Below are 18,404 nucleotides of genomic sequence, written 5' to 3'. Positions count from 1 at the left end.
AAATATGTTCGTAAATTCATTTCGACCAGGCAAGTATTATGGCTAAAGACCTTTAAATATGTATAGTTGTAATGCTCAGTATTCATTGTACAAGGGAAGGCCCAGAAGTACCCTGCCTGACCTAGAGATGGCGGTAGTTTATTGAAAAATAACACTGGATTAGAAAGTATGCAATCTATAATGCTTACTTTTCAAGTGTGAAGATTCTACATTGTTTAGTATTTGAATGCAACAATTTCAGAGTGTAAAAATCATTCGCCTTGACTGGGACTTGAACCCAGATCCCTCAATATCCGGTCGAGTGCTTTAGCCACTTAAGCTACCGAGGCATCCTCTTAAACTCTGAAATTTTTGGGGCTTTTAAAGGAACTAGATGTTGTGACGAAATGCCGTACATACAATGTCACAGGCATTCATATTCGTGCGCGAGGCACCACAGTCCACGAGGTTAAAGCCAACTTTAAACACTTATGGTGTTTATACTTTGACAAATTCCAAAGAAACTGCGGGAGATGCCGCAACGGTAACTTTTAACGGAGTCATCTGCTAAAGCACTCAACTGGATATTGAGGGATCTGGGTTCGAGTCCCAGTCAAGGCGAATGATTTTTACACTCTGAAATTGTTGCATTGAAATGCACATTAACAAAATGATAAAATAACTAATTTTTGTGAGTAGGGTGTAGTTTAGGGTGAATGACTGCACTTCCTGTTCTTCCGAGTACACTAATGGCTAGGATACCTGAGGGTACGGGGATTGAGGATACTCCTGCATATCCCTGCTTGTCTTTAGGGGCGACTGAAAGGGTGCAGAGAAAACCTTAATCGCAAACCCTCAACCAGCAATGCCTTGTGAAGGACACTGTTGGGAACCCCTCTTAAGTCCCAGATTTCATGTAAATGGGATGTCGGGAGCTATCTACTCTGGGTCAATTGGCGTCTGTCACCCTTTCATTCCGGTGTGGTTTTGGTGAGATCTTGCATTGAAGGTCCACCCCAAAACTCCAGAAGTGTTATATCCCTCGAGTTAGCCCTGGGGACCACTCCAATCAAGCAGGGTGTCATCCCGAGTGTGTGGCTCCGTGGTGGGTGTGGGAGCCCAGGGTTGAAACATATATTGTTACTGGAATCTGTCATCTCAGACTCCAATAGCACTTAGCCAGGTATGGATGGAATCCACAACACTTTCCTCAGACATATTCTGGAAGCGGCATTGGTGCAGGTCTTCAATACCATCAACCATTGTTGGATCATGGATAGTTTCCCAAGCTCCTGGTGGGAGTCCATAGTGATATCTGATCTTAAATAGGGCAAGAAAAAAAATGAACCGAATAGCTATGGTCCCTCCTTTCTCACCAGATGTCTCTGCAAAGTAAGAGAAAGAATGGTCAACTGACTTCTCTTTTGGTGCTTGGATAGGTGACAACTTTTCATCACTCAGGATGGTTCTCGATGGTAGAGATTCACTAAGGACCATGTGGCGTGCACTGATAATCTTGTCCAGGAATCCTTTCTACTCTACCAACATGTCGTTATAGTCTTGTTCAACCCTTAGAATGCTTAAAATAGCATTTGATGCCAAAAAATTAGAATCAAAATGCATGCATGAGGATTTAGGGGCAAGATGGCCCTTTTTATTAGGAGCTTTTGACTAATTGCTTTTTAAGTAAGGATGAGCAAGTATTTATCCTGATCTTTCATGCAGGAGAATGGGGTACCTCAAAGATCAGTGCTGAGCATAGTGTTATTTGACATCACGATAAACGATGTTACAGATTGCGTCAATGCACTGGGGATGGCATCACCCTCGGTGGACAAACTAGCTACGTTTGGCCACTAAACATGACTGGCAGATGCCTTCATGCAAGTCCAGATGACCCTAAATATTTTGGGATACCGGTAGGGAAGAAATGGCTTCTGTTTCTCCACAGAGAAAATGAATGCGTTCATTTCCACTGTCTTTGCAAACACTGTGTACCACCAACTTTAAGACTGCTTGGTAGGAATCTCACATTTCTTGTATTTGCCCATTTCCTTGGAATGGTCCTTGACCGCAAACTAAATTGGCGGGAGCATATCCGCGTATTACACGAGAGGTGTCATCAAACCATCAATGTTTTAAGGTTTTTAAGTCATTCTGCTTTGGGAACAGATCGCACTAGCATGCTTTTATTGTACCGTGCCTTGGTCCCTTCCTAATTGGGCTATGGTTCCTTTAGTATCCTGGTTAGGTAGTGTCGTATTTGAGACCCCAACAAGTGTTCACTACACCAGGCTTCAGGTGGCCTTTGGGGCATTTAGGACCAGCCTAGTCTCAAGCATGTATGCTAATACAGGAGAGCCTCCATTGGCACCCTACAGGAGCTTTTTGATGGTCAATTATCCCTGAAAAGTTTTATCCATGACTAACCACCCATGTTTCAACATTCTTTTTAATCCACTGTTTGACTTGCTGAACAGACAGAGAAGGGCCACTAGACCCCTGGCCATTCATTTTAATGATTTTATCTATTAATTTAATTTTACCTTCCCCGAAATATACCTGGTTTTTTATGCTAAATCTCTGCTTTGGTTATCACCAAAGCCTGATGGGAAGACCATGTCACACACGCACCCTGAAGCATTCATCACCGAGTCGGAATACCAGCTACTTTTAAGCGGCTTCCTCTGATCGCAATTCATCCCTATCAATATTGATAGGTCAAAGACAGAATCCGCATGTGCCTATGCCGTGGTCTCCCCGAGAGAAAAAATGAATACCTTTTGCAGTATTTTCACAGCCAAACTGTTTGCAATCAGGATAGCTCTATGTGAAGTAAAAGGAAATAACAATTCTTCCTCATTTGCTTGGACTCGTACAATCAAGACTGGTATTCTCATCCATGCACTTGATGGTTCAGGAGATCCATTCCACTTAGCTCTCACTTCAAAAAAAGGGGAATTTGGTGTACTTCATGCGAACCCCTGGCAATGAAGGAATGAATGCATTCATTTCCTCAAAAAAGGGGAACACAGTATCTTGTATATGGACTCCTGGTCATGTAAGAATACCTGTCAATTAAAAAGCTGACAAAGCAGCCGAGAAAACCCTGGGAAAGTTGGAGACTGATTCCATTTTGGTAGCTGTGGAGGACCTTAAGGCTGCCTTTTGAGACTCGATTTTAAACCAGTGGAAGGAAGCTTGGTGGCCCGTGGATAACAAGAAACTGAGGGCAATAAAGCCAGTCCTTTTGGCGTGGCCCTCTTCCTTCTAGGAAAATCTTGCGGAAGATGTCACCATCACATGCTTGATGATAGGGCACTGTGTCCTCACACAGTCACATCTCTTCATAGAGGAAAAAGCAGAACCTCACTGTGAAGATTGAGCCCTGTCCCTGAGGGTGAACCATATTTTGACACACTGCAACGAATAACAGGGGACTAGAGAAATATTTTAAAATAAGGGGTGATATGGGTAATATTTAATGGGATGACCCCAACTCTTTAAATAGGGTTTTAACATTTTTGAGAGAAACTGGTCTGATGGTACAAGTATAGTTGTGGTATCCTAATTTTAGGGCTTTTGGTTTTAAATATTTATGTATTCATCTATTTTTGTATTTATCTCTTTATGTAATTATCTATTTATGTATTAATTATCTATTCCTTACTAGGGTATTGAGATTATAAACTTATTGACAGTGGCGGTAAATGACCATAGATGTCAATTAAACTCAATTACTAGTACTACTACTAACACTACTGCTAGCATTGCTGCTAACACGACTGATAATACTACTACTAATGGTTAGGAGAACGTGAAAACATATCATGTGTCATAGTGTTCATCATGACACTGCCAATCAATATGTTCTCTGCATCTGTCCCTCTTCTCTCCTGCCTCCTTTGGATTTATACCAACAATGCCCTCTTGCCTCCATTTTACCATCCCTTTCACACTTTGTTGTTCGTTTTTCTTTCATTCAACTTCATCTGAAGTGACTCTAAAGGACTGCAGTTCGTATTCTTCTGATTACAGTAATTGTTAAGAGAATGTAAATACTCCTGTTGATCATGCTGATTCTATGGAAATAAATATTCTTTTATACTATTCGTCCTTAAACGCTCTTATACCTGAAACCTGTTAACTTTTGTTTCAAATGTGGGAAGTGTTAATATCAGTTGATGTTGGATGGTTCAATTCATGAGGAGAAAGATTTTTAAAGACATACATAATTCATCTCAGTGAAGTAAATAAAATTATTATTTCAGATTTTAATATTAATTGTAAAGCTTTGCACAACTTCAGCATCTGAGAATGACCGTTGGTTGGATGTTTGCTTGATGTTTTCCACTGATATAACCTACCTTATAATGCTTTTCTCTGATCTTACAGGATTGTTCGGAAGAGGGAGATTTATGGTTGTCATTTAATGAGGAAGTGGACATTAAGGAGGAGAGTGATGTTGACATTCCTCAAAAGGAAGGAGGCCTAGCAGGTCATATGCATGCACATGCGGGGGAGAAGTCGCAGAAATGTGTAATATGCTCAAGAGCATTCTCCGATAAGTCAAACTTTAGAAGACACATGTTGACACATACTGATGAAAGGCCGTATAAATGTGAGATATGTTTGAAAGGTTTTCATCAAAAGCAACGGATTAAGGTGCACATGTTGACACATACTGGTGAAAGGCCACACAAATGTGAGATTTGTTCAAAATCATTCGCTCTCAAACAAACCATGATGCGTCACGTGCGTGTACATGCTGGGGAGAAGTCACACAAATGTGCAACATGCTCAAGAGTATTCTCACATAGGTCAAGCCTTAAAAGACACATGATAACGCATACAGACGAAAGGCCATATAAATGTGGAATATGCTCACAAGGATTCAAACATAAGGGCGACCTAATTTTGCACAAAGAGGGGCACACACAGGTAATTGCCGACTGAATCTCCAAAAGAGAGCTAAGGTGACATAATTAAAGGGCACTAGAATACTGAGGATTGATCAATACTAAAAAACTCTTCCCATGAATTCCCTCACTCTGCCAGGAAGCAATAATAATTGACTTTGTACCATTTTGTGGAAAAATAAAACTGTTCTCCACAATTATCCTTATTTTTCATGAGGAATTTTCAATAAAAATGTATACACATTCAATCTATGAGGTCTGTCCAATAAATACGCGAATTGAGGCTATAAAAACTTTATTATGCAAAATTTAGTCTACATCGATTTTGTCCCCTTTAAAGTACTCTCCATTCTTTGCTTTGCACTTATTCCATCTTCTTTTCCACTATTCAAAGCACCCTTGGAAGTCCTCGGCAGCTAGGCTTTTTAGTTTTCTCAACATTTCTTGCTTTATTGTGTCCACATCTTCCCAGTGATGTCTCCTCATCACATTTTTGCATTTTGGGAACAGGAAACAAAAGTCGCTGGGTGCGAGATATGCCAAATAAGGAGGATGATCAAGGATGGTGATTGAATTTTTTGCCAGAAACTGGTGAGCAATCAATGCTGAATGTGCAGATATCTTGTCATTGTGAAGTATCCATCCATCACCTTGAGTCAAATTTGGTTGCTAACAATGCACGCGATCTCTCAAACTCTTGAGAACTGTAAGGTAGGACTCAGCATTTACTGTTTGTCCTTCAGGAAGAAATTCATGATGAACAACACCTTTAATACCAAAGAAAACCAGGAGCATGACTTTGATATTCGATTGGCTTTGTCTTCATTTTTTGTTTCAACATTCATCTTTTGTTTTCCACTCTTTGCTTTGCGCTTTTACTTCAATGCCATTCTTGTAAAACTGCAATTCGTGACCAGTGATTACCCTATTGAGAAATCCAGCATGGGTTCCTAGTGAATTTTTGCAGTCAGTATTGCATTTATCTCTTTTCAACTTTTGATCTGACATCAGCAGCTTGGGCACAATTTTTGCGCACTGTTTTTTAAACCCAAATGTTTGGTTAATATAATGTTTAGTGTTGATTTTCCTAAATTCAGTTCATCAGCTATCATTCGGGAAGTTTTTCGATGATTGGTAAGGACACGTGACCACATAGAATCAATGTTGTTGTTAACAGGGGTGGTTGAAGGTCGTCTCACCCTTTCATCATCCATGGAATCTTGTCGTACATCTTTAAAACTCTTAATCCACTTGAAAGCGGATGTTTTCTTCAGAGAATTACCATATTTCAGTAATTTTTTGATAACTTTAACCACCCTTCACGAAAAACTTTATGTTAATTTGTTGCTCTGTGATTTTGTCAATTTACATTTTTGACGAACAGTACAAGGACAACAGAAACTAACATAACTGGCACCATACACACAGCATGACAATCCGCCAAGCATAGATGGCTCATTGGGTCTCAGGCAACTAGCGCTGCTAGTGGGCAGGGCTATAGTCTGCGTCATGAGTTTGCGTATTCATTGGACAGACCTTGTATGTATAATTGGCTCTTGTGTGATAATATTAATTACATTAAAAACTATTTCATCCCTTTTTATGCACGCCAGCCATCGCTACTACCGATTGAATGATTTTGTGAGGACTTTTGAACTTATGAACTTTCCTTTTTCAATTCACGTGATCAATTTGAGTTTTTGTGGCTAATCGAATCACAATAATTTTCTGTTTTTCAGCCATTTTTCAGCATTTTAGCCAGGGTGGAGTTATATATTGTTGTTTGTACAAGAGGAACACAGAACTATCTGCTATTGAGTCAGAATAGCAGAGTGTTTTTTCCTCTTAAAGTAACACTTATAATATTGCTACAATACCTCAAAATTCTTCAAAGTACATCCTTTGAGCATGGAAATTCCACCTCAAGGAGATGTGTGTAAGCTTCTGTGATGGCACCAAGGGTCCCATAGTGGTGTCTTTTGAGGGAGGTTTTAACTTAAGAGAATAGGAGATAGTCAGTTGGTGAGTAGTAAGGACTGTAATGGGGTTGAGGAATTGTCGCAATATTCTTGCGGTAAGTTTTCACAAGCATACACTCAATTTGGCTCTTGGCCATCTGTCAAGACTTTCAGGAAGAGTGTAGCGCAGATCTTTCGTATGGCCAAATTTTCAGTGATAATGGTGTGCATTAATTTTATCAATCAATATGAATAATGCATACACTAAATAACTGTTGGACTGAATTTTGTAGTTAACCCAAATGTGAGGAAAAAACTGTTACCAATACTTTTTATACAAACCTTCTCCATAGGCACCGCACAAGAGGGTGTAATGGCTTGAGAATAATTGCCCAAAACACATTGCTTTGTGTGCTAAGAACTGTTGTTATGCTGCTGTGAGCCTCTGGATAACACAGTGGATGAATTCACGTCTCTCTAAATAAATAATGTCATTCTTATGTGTACCATTACTGCTCCTTTTTTATTTGTGATTCTTATCATTTGTAATCAATCTCCAATTGCATTTGTAATTGTGTCTGTCTGAATATTTGCAATCTATGTGATGCATTCAATGCATGTAGCAAAAACGTGTTTCAAGAACCAATAAAGATCTATCAATGCATTTTCCGTAAAAAATAACAAGTTATTTGCATGTTGTCATGTTCCACTTAAATAGTTCAATTTATTTATATTGTGTATTATTTTTTGTAGCTTCTTTTGCGAAAATTTCCTTTCTTCTATTTGGTAAATGTGTTAACATCATTAGTAAATAAATACTTTCTCATTTAATTTAATTAAAAAGTTTAAAAATAATTAATCATAAGAATTAATTAATCATTGCCGACCCCGGTGGCGGCGGGGTAACGTCCTCGTCTGCCATCTCAAGGGTCGCGGGTTCGATTCCCGCCTGGGTGAGTTTCCCTCCATCTAGGGCTTGGGTGTTTGTAAATGTGACCATTGTTATCGTTGTTAACAGTTCGATGTAAAGGCCAAAAAAATGCGCTGTTTTCGGACTAATACTGAATAAAATAAAATAAAAATAACATTGAATTTGTGGCTTTCTGGATACGTTTTGGTATTCACATGGGAAAAAACTGGCTTAGTACTTACACGAGGGTATTCCCGGAATTAAGGTCTCTAATCTTTTAGAAATAGAAAAACCTTTTACTTTCTTTGATATATACATTATTTTAAAGATTGATCAATTATCTATTTTTTTACTTAATTGTCATTTCGGTCGATGCAATTTCGTAAACGATGTGACAGCTTTTGTATGCCTATGTCGTACCAGCTCGCTTCATGAACGAGTTGATTCTTTATTTAAATTTCTTCACTGCTATGAAGATGAAAAGGATAGATTTCTTGGACTCAATTGTCACGGGTGATGAAACCTGGGCATTTCACTTCACATCTGAGACCAAACGACAATCACTTGAGTGGTTGTATCCCTCTTCGTCCAAGCTGCAAAAATTTAAACAAACACAGTCAGCTGGTAAAGTCATGGCAACTGTGTTTTGTTGGTTGACTCCATGCCTGCTGGGTAAATGCTGACAGGTACTGTGAAACATTGAAAACGCTCAGATGGGCAATTCAGAACTAAAGAAGAGGAATTTTGAGCAAGGCCGTATTCATTCTCCATGACAATACTCGGCACACACGTTGCCTACCAAGCCATCGTTCTCTTGCTAGACTTAGGTTGGCAAGGTTAGCTTAGGGTAATACATTGTCAACCACCCACCCTATAGTCCGGACTTGGCCCCTAGCGACTTTGGCCTTCCCTAAGTGGAAAGAATATTTAGCCAGTAGGCGATCCAGCTTGGATGAAGAGTTGAAAAATGAAGTTCAACGTTTCCTCGAGGAAATGGCGGCGAGCTGGTACGACAAGGGCCTACAAAAACTGTCACAGTGTTTACAAAAATGCATTGAACAAAATGGCTATTATGTAGAAAAATATATGATTGATCAATATTTAAAATGATGTATATATCATAGTAAATAAAAAGGTTTTTTTTCTATTTCTAAAAAATTGGAGACCTTACTTTTGGAATTACCCTCATATATTAGCTTATACATTGGGTAACTTTTCACTTGATTGGTAATTAATGGTTTCTGGCATAAATTTATGGAATCGATTCATATTGGAAATGAAGAAAATAGAAGCTTAACGATTCTACTGAAAATTTATTACTATACAACTCGGGTTGTGACGGTAAACATCAACTTCAGGTGACCACTCTTACAGGCATGCATCTATATATACTGCACTCGGGTAGGGGCGGGGAGGTGAGAAGGTCGGAGGGTGCGTGGGGCAGAGAAGGTAGCAATGATAGTTGGAGGGAAGGGTAGAAAGCATGATAGGTGTACAGGTGGTGAGGTGCACAAAAGGTCATATTCTCTTTGGAGTGTACACTTTTTAAAATATCAAGCTGCTCTAAAGCGTCCAGTCTAAGTCCTTTCTTTTCTAGATGTAAAATTAAAAATTTATAGACACCACCATGGTTATATTCCAATAAATGTGTTGCAAAATGTGACGTTGACTATTTGTTCTTCTCACAGGTTTGGTGCTCCTTCACTGGGTCTTGAAATTTTTGGCCTGTTTGTCCAACATACACTGCGTTGCATTCACATCTTAACTTATACACTCCACTTTTTTTTTTACTTTTTGGAAATTTGTGTGGGGAAACTAGGTTCTTGAGGTTTGATTAATTATAATAGGCTATTTTAAACTAATCTTTCAGCAGTTTTTTTGCAAACTCTTGTAGTAATGCGATCCAGATATAGGATTCTATGCCATTTGGTAGTGGAGTCATGTCATGGTTAGAATTTATAAATGTCTCTGACTGCCAGTTGATTAAGTTTTTAAAAATACAATTCATTTGTGAGCTGCTCATTATATCCACAGTTTCCAGCTTTTTTTTTATTGTAGCAAATTCTTTTTCGAAATTGGTTTGTGACATGGGAATGTTCACTAGCCTGTGAATCATGGAGTGAAAAGTGGATAACTTTTTGGAAAAACAAAGCCTTGAGTTAAAGTGAATCACCTAGAAGATTTTTTCTTTAGATGGAGAGGTCCAGGTGGTTGTTCAGTTTAGAAATATTCAAATCGAGGAAGTTGAGGGAATTGTTATCTTCTATTTCCCAAGTGAATACCAAATTGTGATTCAATGAATTTAGATAGTTTCCTTATTTAACCTACCCACACACAAAACACATTGTCTACATATTGATGCCAACACAATGCCTTTTTTTCTATCAGCAAGCCATGTCTAGCAAGAGATCAGCAGTCTTAAATTGGTATTTATCACGAATTTTTTTGTGATTTTCACCCTCAGTTCATCTGTCACAAGACTAGGCTGACTACTGCAGTCCTTGTCATGAACATTAGCCAGCCACCATTTATGAACATTAGCCACCATTTATGACAGCATGAAAAAGGGAAATAGCAAGGTGGATTATATACCAGCAAAGAGGCAATTCAGGGAAAGAAAAACAAAATTACACAACATTCGAGTAGTTAATGGAAAAATACTAATTGATGATGATGACATTGGGTGTAGATGGAAAAAAATACAGTGAAGTACTTTATCAAGCTCCCAAGCCTCTAGAAGATGGCTTAATTAAAGATGAATCATGAGAAGTGAAGATGATCAGGGGCCGCAGATATTAAGAAGTGAATTTGAGAGAGCCGTGGCAGACCTGAGGAACAACTGTTGTGATCTTCTTGCAGCGTGGTGACGAAACAGGATTTAGGATCTTTAGCAATTATTGAGACGACATGTTCAACTTAACGTGGGGCCGGAAGTGACGTTAAAAAAAACGACTTCCTACTTTTATTCTACAAAGACAAAAGCAAACACATACAAACATCGCTCAAGCCAGCCCAAAAGAGACAATGTTACCAACCTTGTACAAAACAACAGCAACTTGATTACACATATACAACACCCTCACTTAATCTAGTTGCCCCAGACATTCACATCCTTCATGCAGTTAAAATGTTTTTTCTTAGATAAACTTTTAGTTAGCATATCTGCAGGCATCTCATGTGTTGACTTAAATTTCACAAACACTTTACCATCTGTCACAGCTGTTTTTACAAAATGGAACCTTACATCTATATGCTTAGATCTTTCCTTTACATCAACACAATTGGCATTCTTAACTGCTGACTGATTGTCATTATACATGCACACAGATTCTGTGCCAAATATTTTTCTGCAATCCTGTTTCAAAATTTCCCTCAGGATTCGACACAATATAATAGCTTTCTTGGTACAAGCAGTTAGGCTGACATACTCTGCTTCCGTTGTGGATAAAGCCACACAGGATTGTTTTTTACTTTCCCATGCTACAGCCCCTTTAGCAAATTTAAAAACATACCCTGTACGAGATAGTCTATCAATCTTATCACTGGCAAAATCTGCATCAGCATAGCCCTCAAGGAACCCACCAGATTTTGAGTAGGCAAGGCGATACGTTGATGTGCCCTTTAAATATCTCAAAACCCTTTTTGCCAACTTCCAATGTTCCATATTAAAGCTATTATTAAACTTACTTAATTTTGAAACAGCAAAAGCAATGTCAGGCCTAGTACAGGTCATTGCGTACATTAAACAACCAATTAATCCTTGATAAGGTACATCAGGACATTTATCTGGATCTCCAGGAGCTACATCCAACCCAACTTCCATGGGTGTAGAGGCTGCACAAGCATCAGACATGTTAAACTTAACCAGCATGCTTTTGATGTACTCTTCCTGATCCAGTTCAATTCCCTCACTGGTTCTAGTTAACCTCATCCCTAGAATACTTTTGGCCTCTCCAAGATTTTTCAGCTCAAAATGTTTTTTTAATGATGAAACTAACTTGTTCACAGTGTCACCATTCTTACAAAACACCAAAAAATCATCCACATATACAGCTATTACACAAATATCAAGTCCAATACCCTTAACATAAATACATGATTCTGTTGTCAAATTCTTGAAACCAAGACCTTTAAAAATACTCCGACATTTGTCATACCATGCCTTGGATGCTTGTTTTAAACCATATATTGCCTTATGCAGCAAATACACCTTACTCTCCGCCCCTTCAATTACAAAACCTTCAGGCTGCTCAATGTAAATTGACTCTTTAAGATCACCATTCAAGAAGGCTGCAGTCACATCTAGATGAGTGATATTTAAATCTAGCTCCACAGACAATGCAATCAACAATCTCAAGGCAGAATAACTTACTACAGGAGAGAATGTTTCATGGTAATCAATACCATACTCCTGGGAATAACCCTTTGCTACCAGCCTTGCCTTGAAACGCTCTATTTCCCCAGCTGCATTCACCTTTCGCTTGAAAACCCATTTACATTTTACAACTTTTTTGTTTTCAGGCAAATCAGCTAAAGAAAGGACGCCCTTCCTTGCTAAAGCTTCCCATTCTTCCTGCATGGCCTTCCTCCATTCATCCCCATTTGAAGACAAAGCTTCTTGAACAGTCTGAGGATCACAGTACAAAGACATTGGTTGATTACAGGCTGAATTAATTGATGCCAAAAATAAAACATGATCTGGAAATTCCTTTGGTATTCTATTCCTAACAGGATACCTACTTTCTCCCGGATCAATACTCTCCTCCCTCTGGCTATCATCACCTGAGCTTGAATTTTGCCCACAATAGACACGACCACTTCCTTCAGTCTCAATGTTTGAGGTATCATTATTACCCTCACTACTTGTGCTAGTGTTTTCATTAGTTTCAGCCTGATCATTTATGCTGACCTCTGTCTGGGGCTGGGAGGTGAAACACACGCCCCCCCCTAAAAGTTCAGGCAGAATAATTGTATTCCTCAATGTTTTCCCAGTTAAATGCTCTTCCCTGAAACTGTCCTCAAAAAACACTACATCCCTCGCTTTTGTTACTCGTCCAATGTTTTCAGGATTCGCCAGGAGATAACCTTTGGATTCCTCACAATATCCGACAAAGTAATACCGTTTGGATGTGGCATCTAGCTTTTTTCTCATGGCCTTGGCCACATGAGCATAGGCAATACAACCAAACACCCTCAAATGACTAAGGTCAACCTTATGACCTGTCCATCTCTCCTCAGGTAATTCATTCCCAATTCCCTTAGCTGGTACTCTATTCTTTAAATACACAGCTGTTTTACATGCTTCAACCCAATAGCTCTTAGGTAACTTGCACTCGGATAACATGCATCTAGCCCTCTCTATAATGACGCGATTTGCCCTTTCAGCTAGCCCATTCTGCTCAGGATTATATGGTATCGTTGTCTCATGTTTTATTCCCTTTGCTCTAAGCTCTTCTTGCAGAGCCCGCCCCATGTACTCACTACCATTATCTGTCCGCAAACACTTAATCCTGTTCCCCGTTTCATTTTCTACCCTAGCCTTAAAGGTTACGAAACATTCTAGGATAACATGTGTTTCCTTGCCTTTAATGAAGAAGGCAAAAATTTTTCTAGTGCAATCATCAATAAATGTGAGCATGTACAGTTCTCCCCTATTGCCAGGAGGGTCCATTGGACCACACAGGTCTGAGTGCACCAAACTCAGCTTTTCACTCACCCTTTCCGTTCTCGGTCCCACAGTGAAAGGTTTTTTAACAAGCTTTCCTTCTACACATGCCACACACGGTTGAAGAGGCTTATTACATGGATAATCCAGACCACTGGCACGCCCCCTTAATGTCTGCATATTTTTATGCCCCAAGTGCGCTAACCTTCTGTGCCATAATAGCTGAGAATGATTCCCTTCAGTAGTTGCAGCTAATCCCACAGCACCCTCCCTGACAACATTGTCACCTGAGGTACACTGTTTTAAATCTAGACTGTACAACCCATTCTCCTCTGTTCCCGAGGCTTGAATGACTCCCTTTACATGTAAAGTTTCAGCATCAAATAGTTTGCACCCAGATGAATCAAATAAAACAGCAGTACCCTTTTGCACTAACCTATTTACAGACAACAAATTAGTTGAAAGATCTGGCACATAATTAACATTTGATATGGTGGCAGTACTTCCCTGAATCAAAACCATTGATGCACTACCAATACCTGACACTTTGATTTTGTCATGGTTAGCAACTGTTACTTCGTCACTTGCATCTGGTTGAAAATCTGAAAAGTACTCCGTAGTTCTTGCCATATGGGAATTCGCCCCAGAATCAATGTACCATTTATGACTCCCCACTTCACAACGAAGGGCTGTCAACCAGGCAACTGGATTCCCTTTCTTGGCACCCCCACTTGATTTGCTGTTCCCGCACGACACCTTTGCCCCTTCCTCGGGACAATCGCTCTTGATGTGCCCGATCACTCCGCACTTAAAGCACCTGGCCTTTCTCGGATCGAAGGTGGACTTCTTGTTCTGCTTACCTCTGGCCCCGGACGTACTCGAACTCTGCTCCGAGGACGATGAGCACTCTCCCTGATGCCTCTGGTTCCGCTTGGCATAGAATACAACCTGCTGCTCCTTGGAATCTGTGGCCCGTTTGTACCCTTCCTGCAGTAGCCTCTGCTTCACTAGGTCAGACTTGATGACCCCTGTGACTGTATTCTCTAGAGCCATTCGAAACGGTCTGTACTCAACCGTCAGGCCCCGCAGCATCAAAACCGCGAGCAGCTCGTCGTCAATCTTCTTGCCAATGCTTTTTAGTTTCGCATCGACTGTTGTGAAACGTTGAACATAGTCCTCCATATTTGTGCACGTTCCCAAATTGATGTCGAACAGCTGGTCTATAAGGGCGACATGCCTGTTCACACCCTTATCTTCATAGGTGTGCTGCAGCTTGTCCCACATACCTTTGGCCGTCTTGCACTCCATGACTTCCATTTTCGGTCCTTGTTCTAGTAGCAAATATATTTTCGCCCTTGCTCGCTGTGACTGCTTTCGTTCATGAGCTGACGCGTCCATTGCTACTTCACTCTCCACGTAGTCCCAAAGGTCTTCGTGAAGCAAGTACATTTCCACGTCCATTTTCCACTGCTCGTAATTCACCGATCCTCGCAATTTATCAATTTGAGGCAATGAACCTCCGTACGTGATGTTGTTGATGACATTTGATTCCATTGTACTTGTCATCCAAACACGAGGCAACAATTTACGAGTACAGCTCGGTTGACTACAAGGCCGGAATCAGTTTAATTGAACCTAATTATCTCATGCAAACTGATCTCACACTCCTATTTCCACATTCTGGGCCCATAACCTGTTGTGATCTTCTTGCAGCGTGGTGACGAAACAGGATTTAGGATCTTTAGCAATTATTGAGACGACATGTTCAACTTAACGTGGGGCCGGAAGTGACGTTAAAAAAACGACTTCCTACTTTTATTCTACAAAGACAAAAGCAAACACATACAAACATCGCTCAAGCCAGCCCAAAAGAGACAATGTTACCAACCTTGTACAAAACAACAGCAACTTGATTACACATATACAACAACAACAAGGCACCATGCATTGACAAAACAAACGGAGAAATACTGAAGGCACTCCGGGTCAAAGCAAAGGATGCCCTCAATGGAATGGATAGCTAAAACAGTGGAAAGATTCCAGAAGACTTTGAGAAAATTATAATGATTTCATTATCGAAGAAACTAAAAACAAATAATGCAAAAAACACAAAACATTGAGCCTGGTGAGTCAAGCATCAAAAATCCTTTCCCGGATAATTAGCCAAAAATAGAAGGAAGGATGGATAGAAACCTCTCAGATAACCGATTCAGAAAAACAAAGGAACCAGAGAGGCAATTCTCAGCTTGAGGGTCCTGGTGGAAAAAATGGGAATCATAAATATAGCCATTATAGGTGGCATTCATGGACTTGGAGAAGGAGTTCGACAACATCGAATGGAATAAGATGTTCAAGATACTCGAAGCGCTTCAGAAAAAATATTAGCTGGAGATAATACAAGGTTAGTCACAAAAGTAGCAGGACTAAGTCGATTAAAAAATATCTATTGCCAGAATTGATACATTTGCTCAAAAGTCCTTGAAGTAGCACCCTTTTGCATCCACTTACCGCTGCAAGCAGGTTTTCCATCCCTTGTGCATACCTGGAAGGCAGCGCCCAGAATGCTGCTTAGCTCCCTCGTCAAGGCTTGTTTCCTTTTGCTCTTCTGAGAGCTTTGGCGGTACCAATTTTGCACATACCTTTCTCATACCCATGTCCTCACTCACAATTCTCTTAAACTGCGTTGAGCATGTCATCAGTCTCTTTCCTGGTTTAGCTCAGTGTTAGGCAAAATTCAATACCATAGTATAATTTCAATTAACCTGTTCATGATGGAGAGCAGTGAGGTCACATTATATAGGATTCACAAACCAACGATGTGCACTCTGCCAAGGCTGGGAACCAGCTCAGCCTTTCCTGAGACTCCCTTCTCTCAAACCAGCAAAAGAATCTGCGCCCATCCTTCCATCTCTCCAGGAAAAAATATCTCTTTCTACTTTTGGGGACAGACCTTGCATTATGGTTAAATACAGATTTAGGAACAGTATGGTCGATTTGCACAGTTTCCCAGGAGCAGACTCGGATCACAATATAGTTGTCATCAAGGATTGTGTCCTTATGAGAAAGATAGGGCAGAGCAGTGGATTTAATTCATCCCCCATGTCAATTTACAACAAAACCCATAGAAACTCTTCCACCCACATTTTCCTATACCCTTAAGTATTTTGTAGTTATTATATTACTCTTTATCCCATGTAAGATTTAAGAACTATACTCACAAATATTTCCCCACAATTATTTATTAGAAATAGTTTGCTTCAATTAGAGCATTGTAGAAATGCTAATATATTCCATCAAAACATACGACAGAAGCTGTGAGATACTAGGAAAACGATAGTAATTTTGAACTAATAATGTGTTGTCCAAGGCAATGTATTGACTTTAAGGGGAGAATAAATGTTTCTGTGAGGTCAATTCGAAGGAAGGCTGATTGCAAACTTTTCTAATGCAGTCATGACAAGTTTATCCTCCATGATATATAACTGTTGATCAAACATGAATACACTATTATACTCAAAAGATAAAGGAACAGTCGAAAGATTGGGTTTTTAAAGGCGATCTGGCTCCAAAGGTGGTAAGGACGTTGAAATTAGTCTGCAAGGTGATAAGCATGACTTTTGAAATTCACAAGGAATCATCTACAAGGATTCATCGCCATGACCATCCAGCCAGTACCATTGCTTAAGATATTGCTTTATCTCTGTAATCATCCTCAACCATATTCTTGATTTCCCAACCTGATTTTCCAAGGTTAACAGAATTGAATCTCACCATTTTTCCCAACCACAAATCACTGCACTTCAGCTGTTTGTGTTAGTGAGAAAAAATCTTTTTGTCTATGGTGAAAAATAAATGAATTACAGTCCTTTCCAAGTAAGAAATGATAATCAATACCATGTTTATGCATGGCATAAGTCAAATGTTTTAATTCAAGCTTAAAAGACTTGAGGGGAGAGTGCTGCTGAAAATATGAACATGATGTTAGAGTTTCATCTATTTCAACTTCTCCCTGTATGAGAGATAACTATTTAAATGGGAAATGTTTGGAAAAGTTATTTATAGTTTTGGACAGCCAGAATAATGTTTTATTTCATTACCTGGATAGTAGAGAAATTTGGGAATTTTATCCACCCACTCTTTAGAGATCAAATCGACAATTCTGTTGTGCATAGCCTTCACTTTGTTGGAAAAGGGCTCATTATTTTATTTAAAAATAGTTTTAAATTCTTCAAGTTCAGCAGTAAATGCCAACAAGAATGAAGCAACATCATGACTGCATTAAAATGATCACACTCAAGGTTCAATATGAAGAAAATCCAATGTACGGTTGATCCTCACTTAAGGTGAGTAATATTCAGTAAATCCTAACTATGCTTGTCACAACTGCATGGACACATGCAGAAGAGAAGTGACTAGAAGGTTTGAGATCTTTGGACAATGCAGACTTGCATAGTTTTGATGGTGAAAATTATGAAATGAAACTTCCATTAATGAGTACAACATCCCCTGTATTCACAACATCTGGACAGCAGTGACTTTTTAAATTTCCAAACTTGAAAAGAATGGCTCAGAGGAAAGATTCACTTCGAACTAGGACGTCTGAAAGTACCTTCGGAATTCCTACTTCTTGGGTGACTTAGAAAAAGGTGGAGAAAAGCTGGTAAATGTGTATCGGGCTTAAAGGAGATCGCGTGATAAGAAGGTGCATAATTTAAATCAGTCTATAAGTCCTTCGTCAAATAAAGGCGAAAAATGTAACCTACGAATAATTCAATGATAACACGAAAACATTCATAGGCATGTCAATAGACTTCTACACAAGTTCTCAACTTTTTCGAAAGTGTTCTGCAATCCTGCTTCAGGGAGTTAATGAGCGATAGCGCCCTGAAGGAATTGTATGCAATAACGGCGCAATTTATTTTTATACCATTCCATTGGTAAGACAACGATTACATGTACGCATCGTAACCAAT

General features: G+C 39.5%; 1 protein-coding gene across 1 annotated transcript in view; it reads left to right on the top strand.

Moving 5' to 3' along the window:
- LOC139688575 (zinc finger protein 271-like) overlaps positions 1 to 7,493 on the top strand; it is a 32,292-nt gene extending 24,799 nt beyond the window's left edge. The window contains exon 12 of the mRNA XM_071586128.1: positions 4,375 to 7,493. Coding sequence (XP_071442229.1) covers positions 4,375 to 4,935 — 561 coding nt within the window. The 3' untranslated portion in view covers positions 4,936 to 7,493. The remainder of the gene's footprint in view (positions 1 to 4,374) is intronic.
- The last annotated feature ends 10,911 nt before the right edge of the window (positions 7,494 to 18,404 follow it).

This window comes from Hetaerina americana, unplaced genomic scaffold (genome assembly GCF_022747635.1).
Source record: "Hetaerina americana unplaced genomic scaffold, ioHetAmer1.1.p SCAF_20, whole genome shotgun sequence".
Lineage (NCBI taxonomy): Eukaryota > Metazoa > Arthropoda > Insecta > Odonata > Calopterygidae > Hetaerina > Hetaerina americana.
The sequence above is the reverse complement of the archived record's forward strand: the minus strand, read 5'-3'. Positions and strand labels throughout refer to the sequence as shown.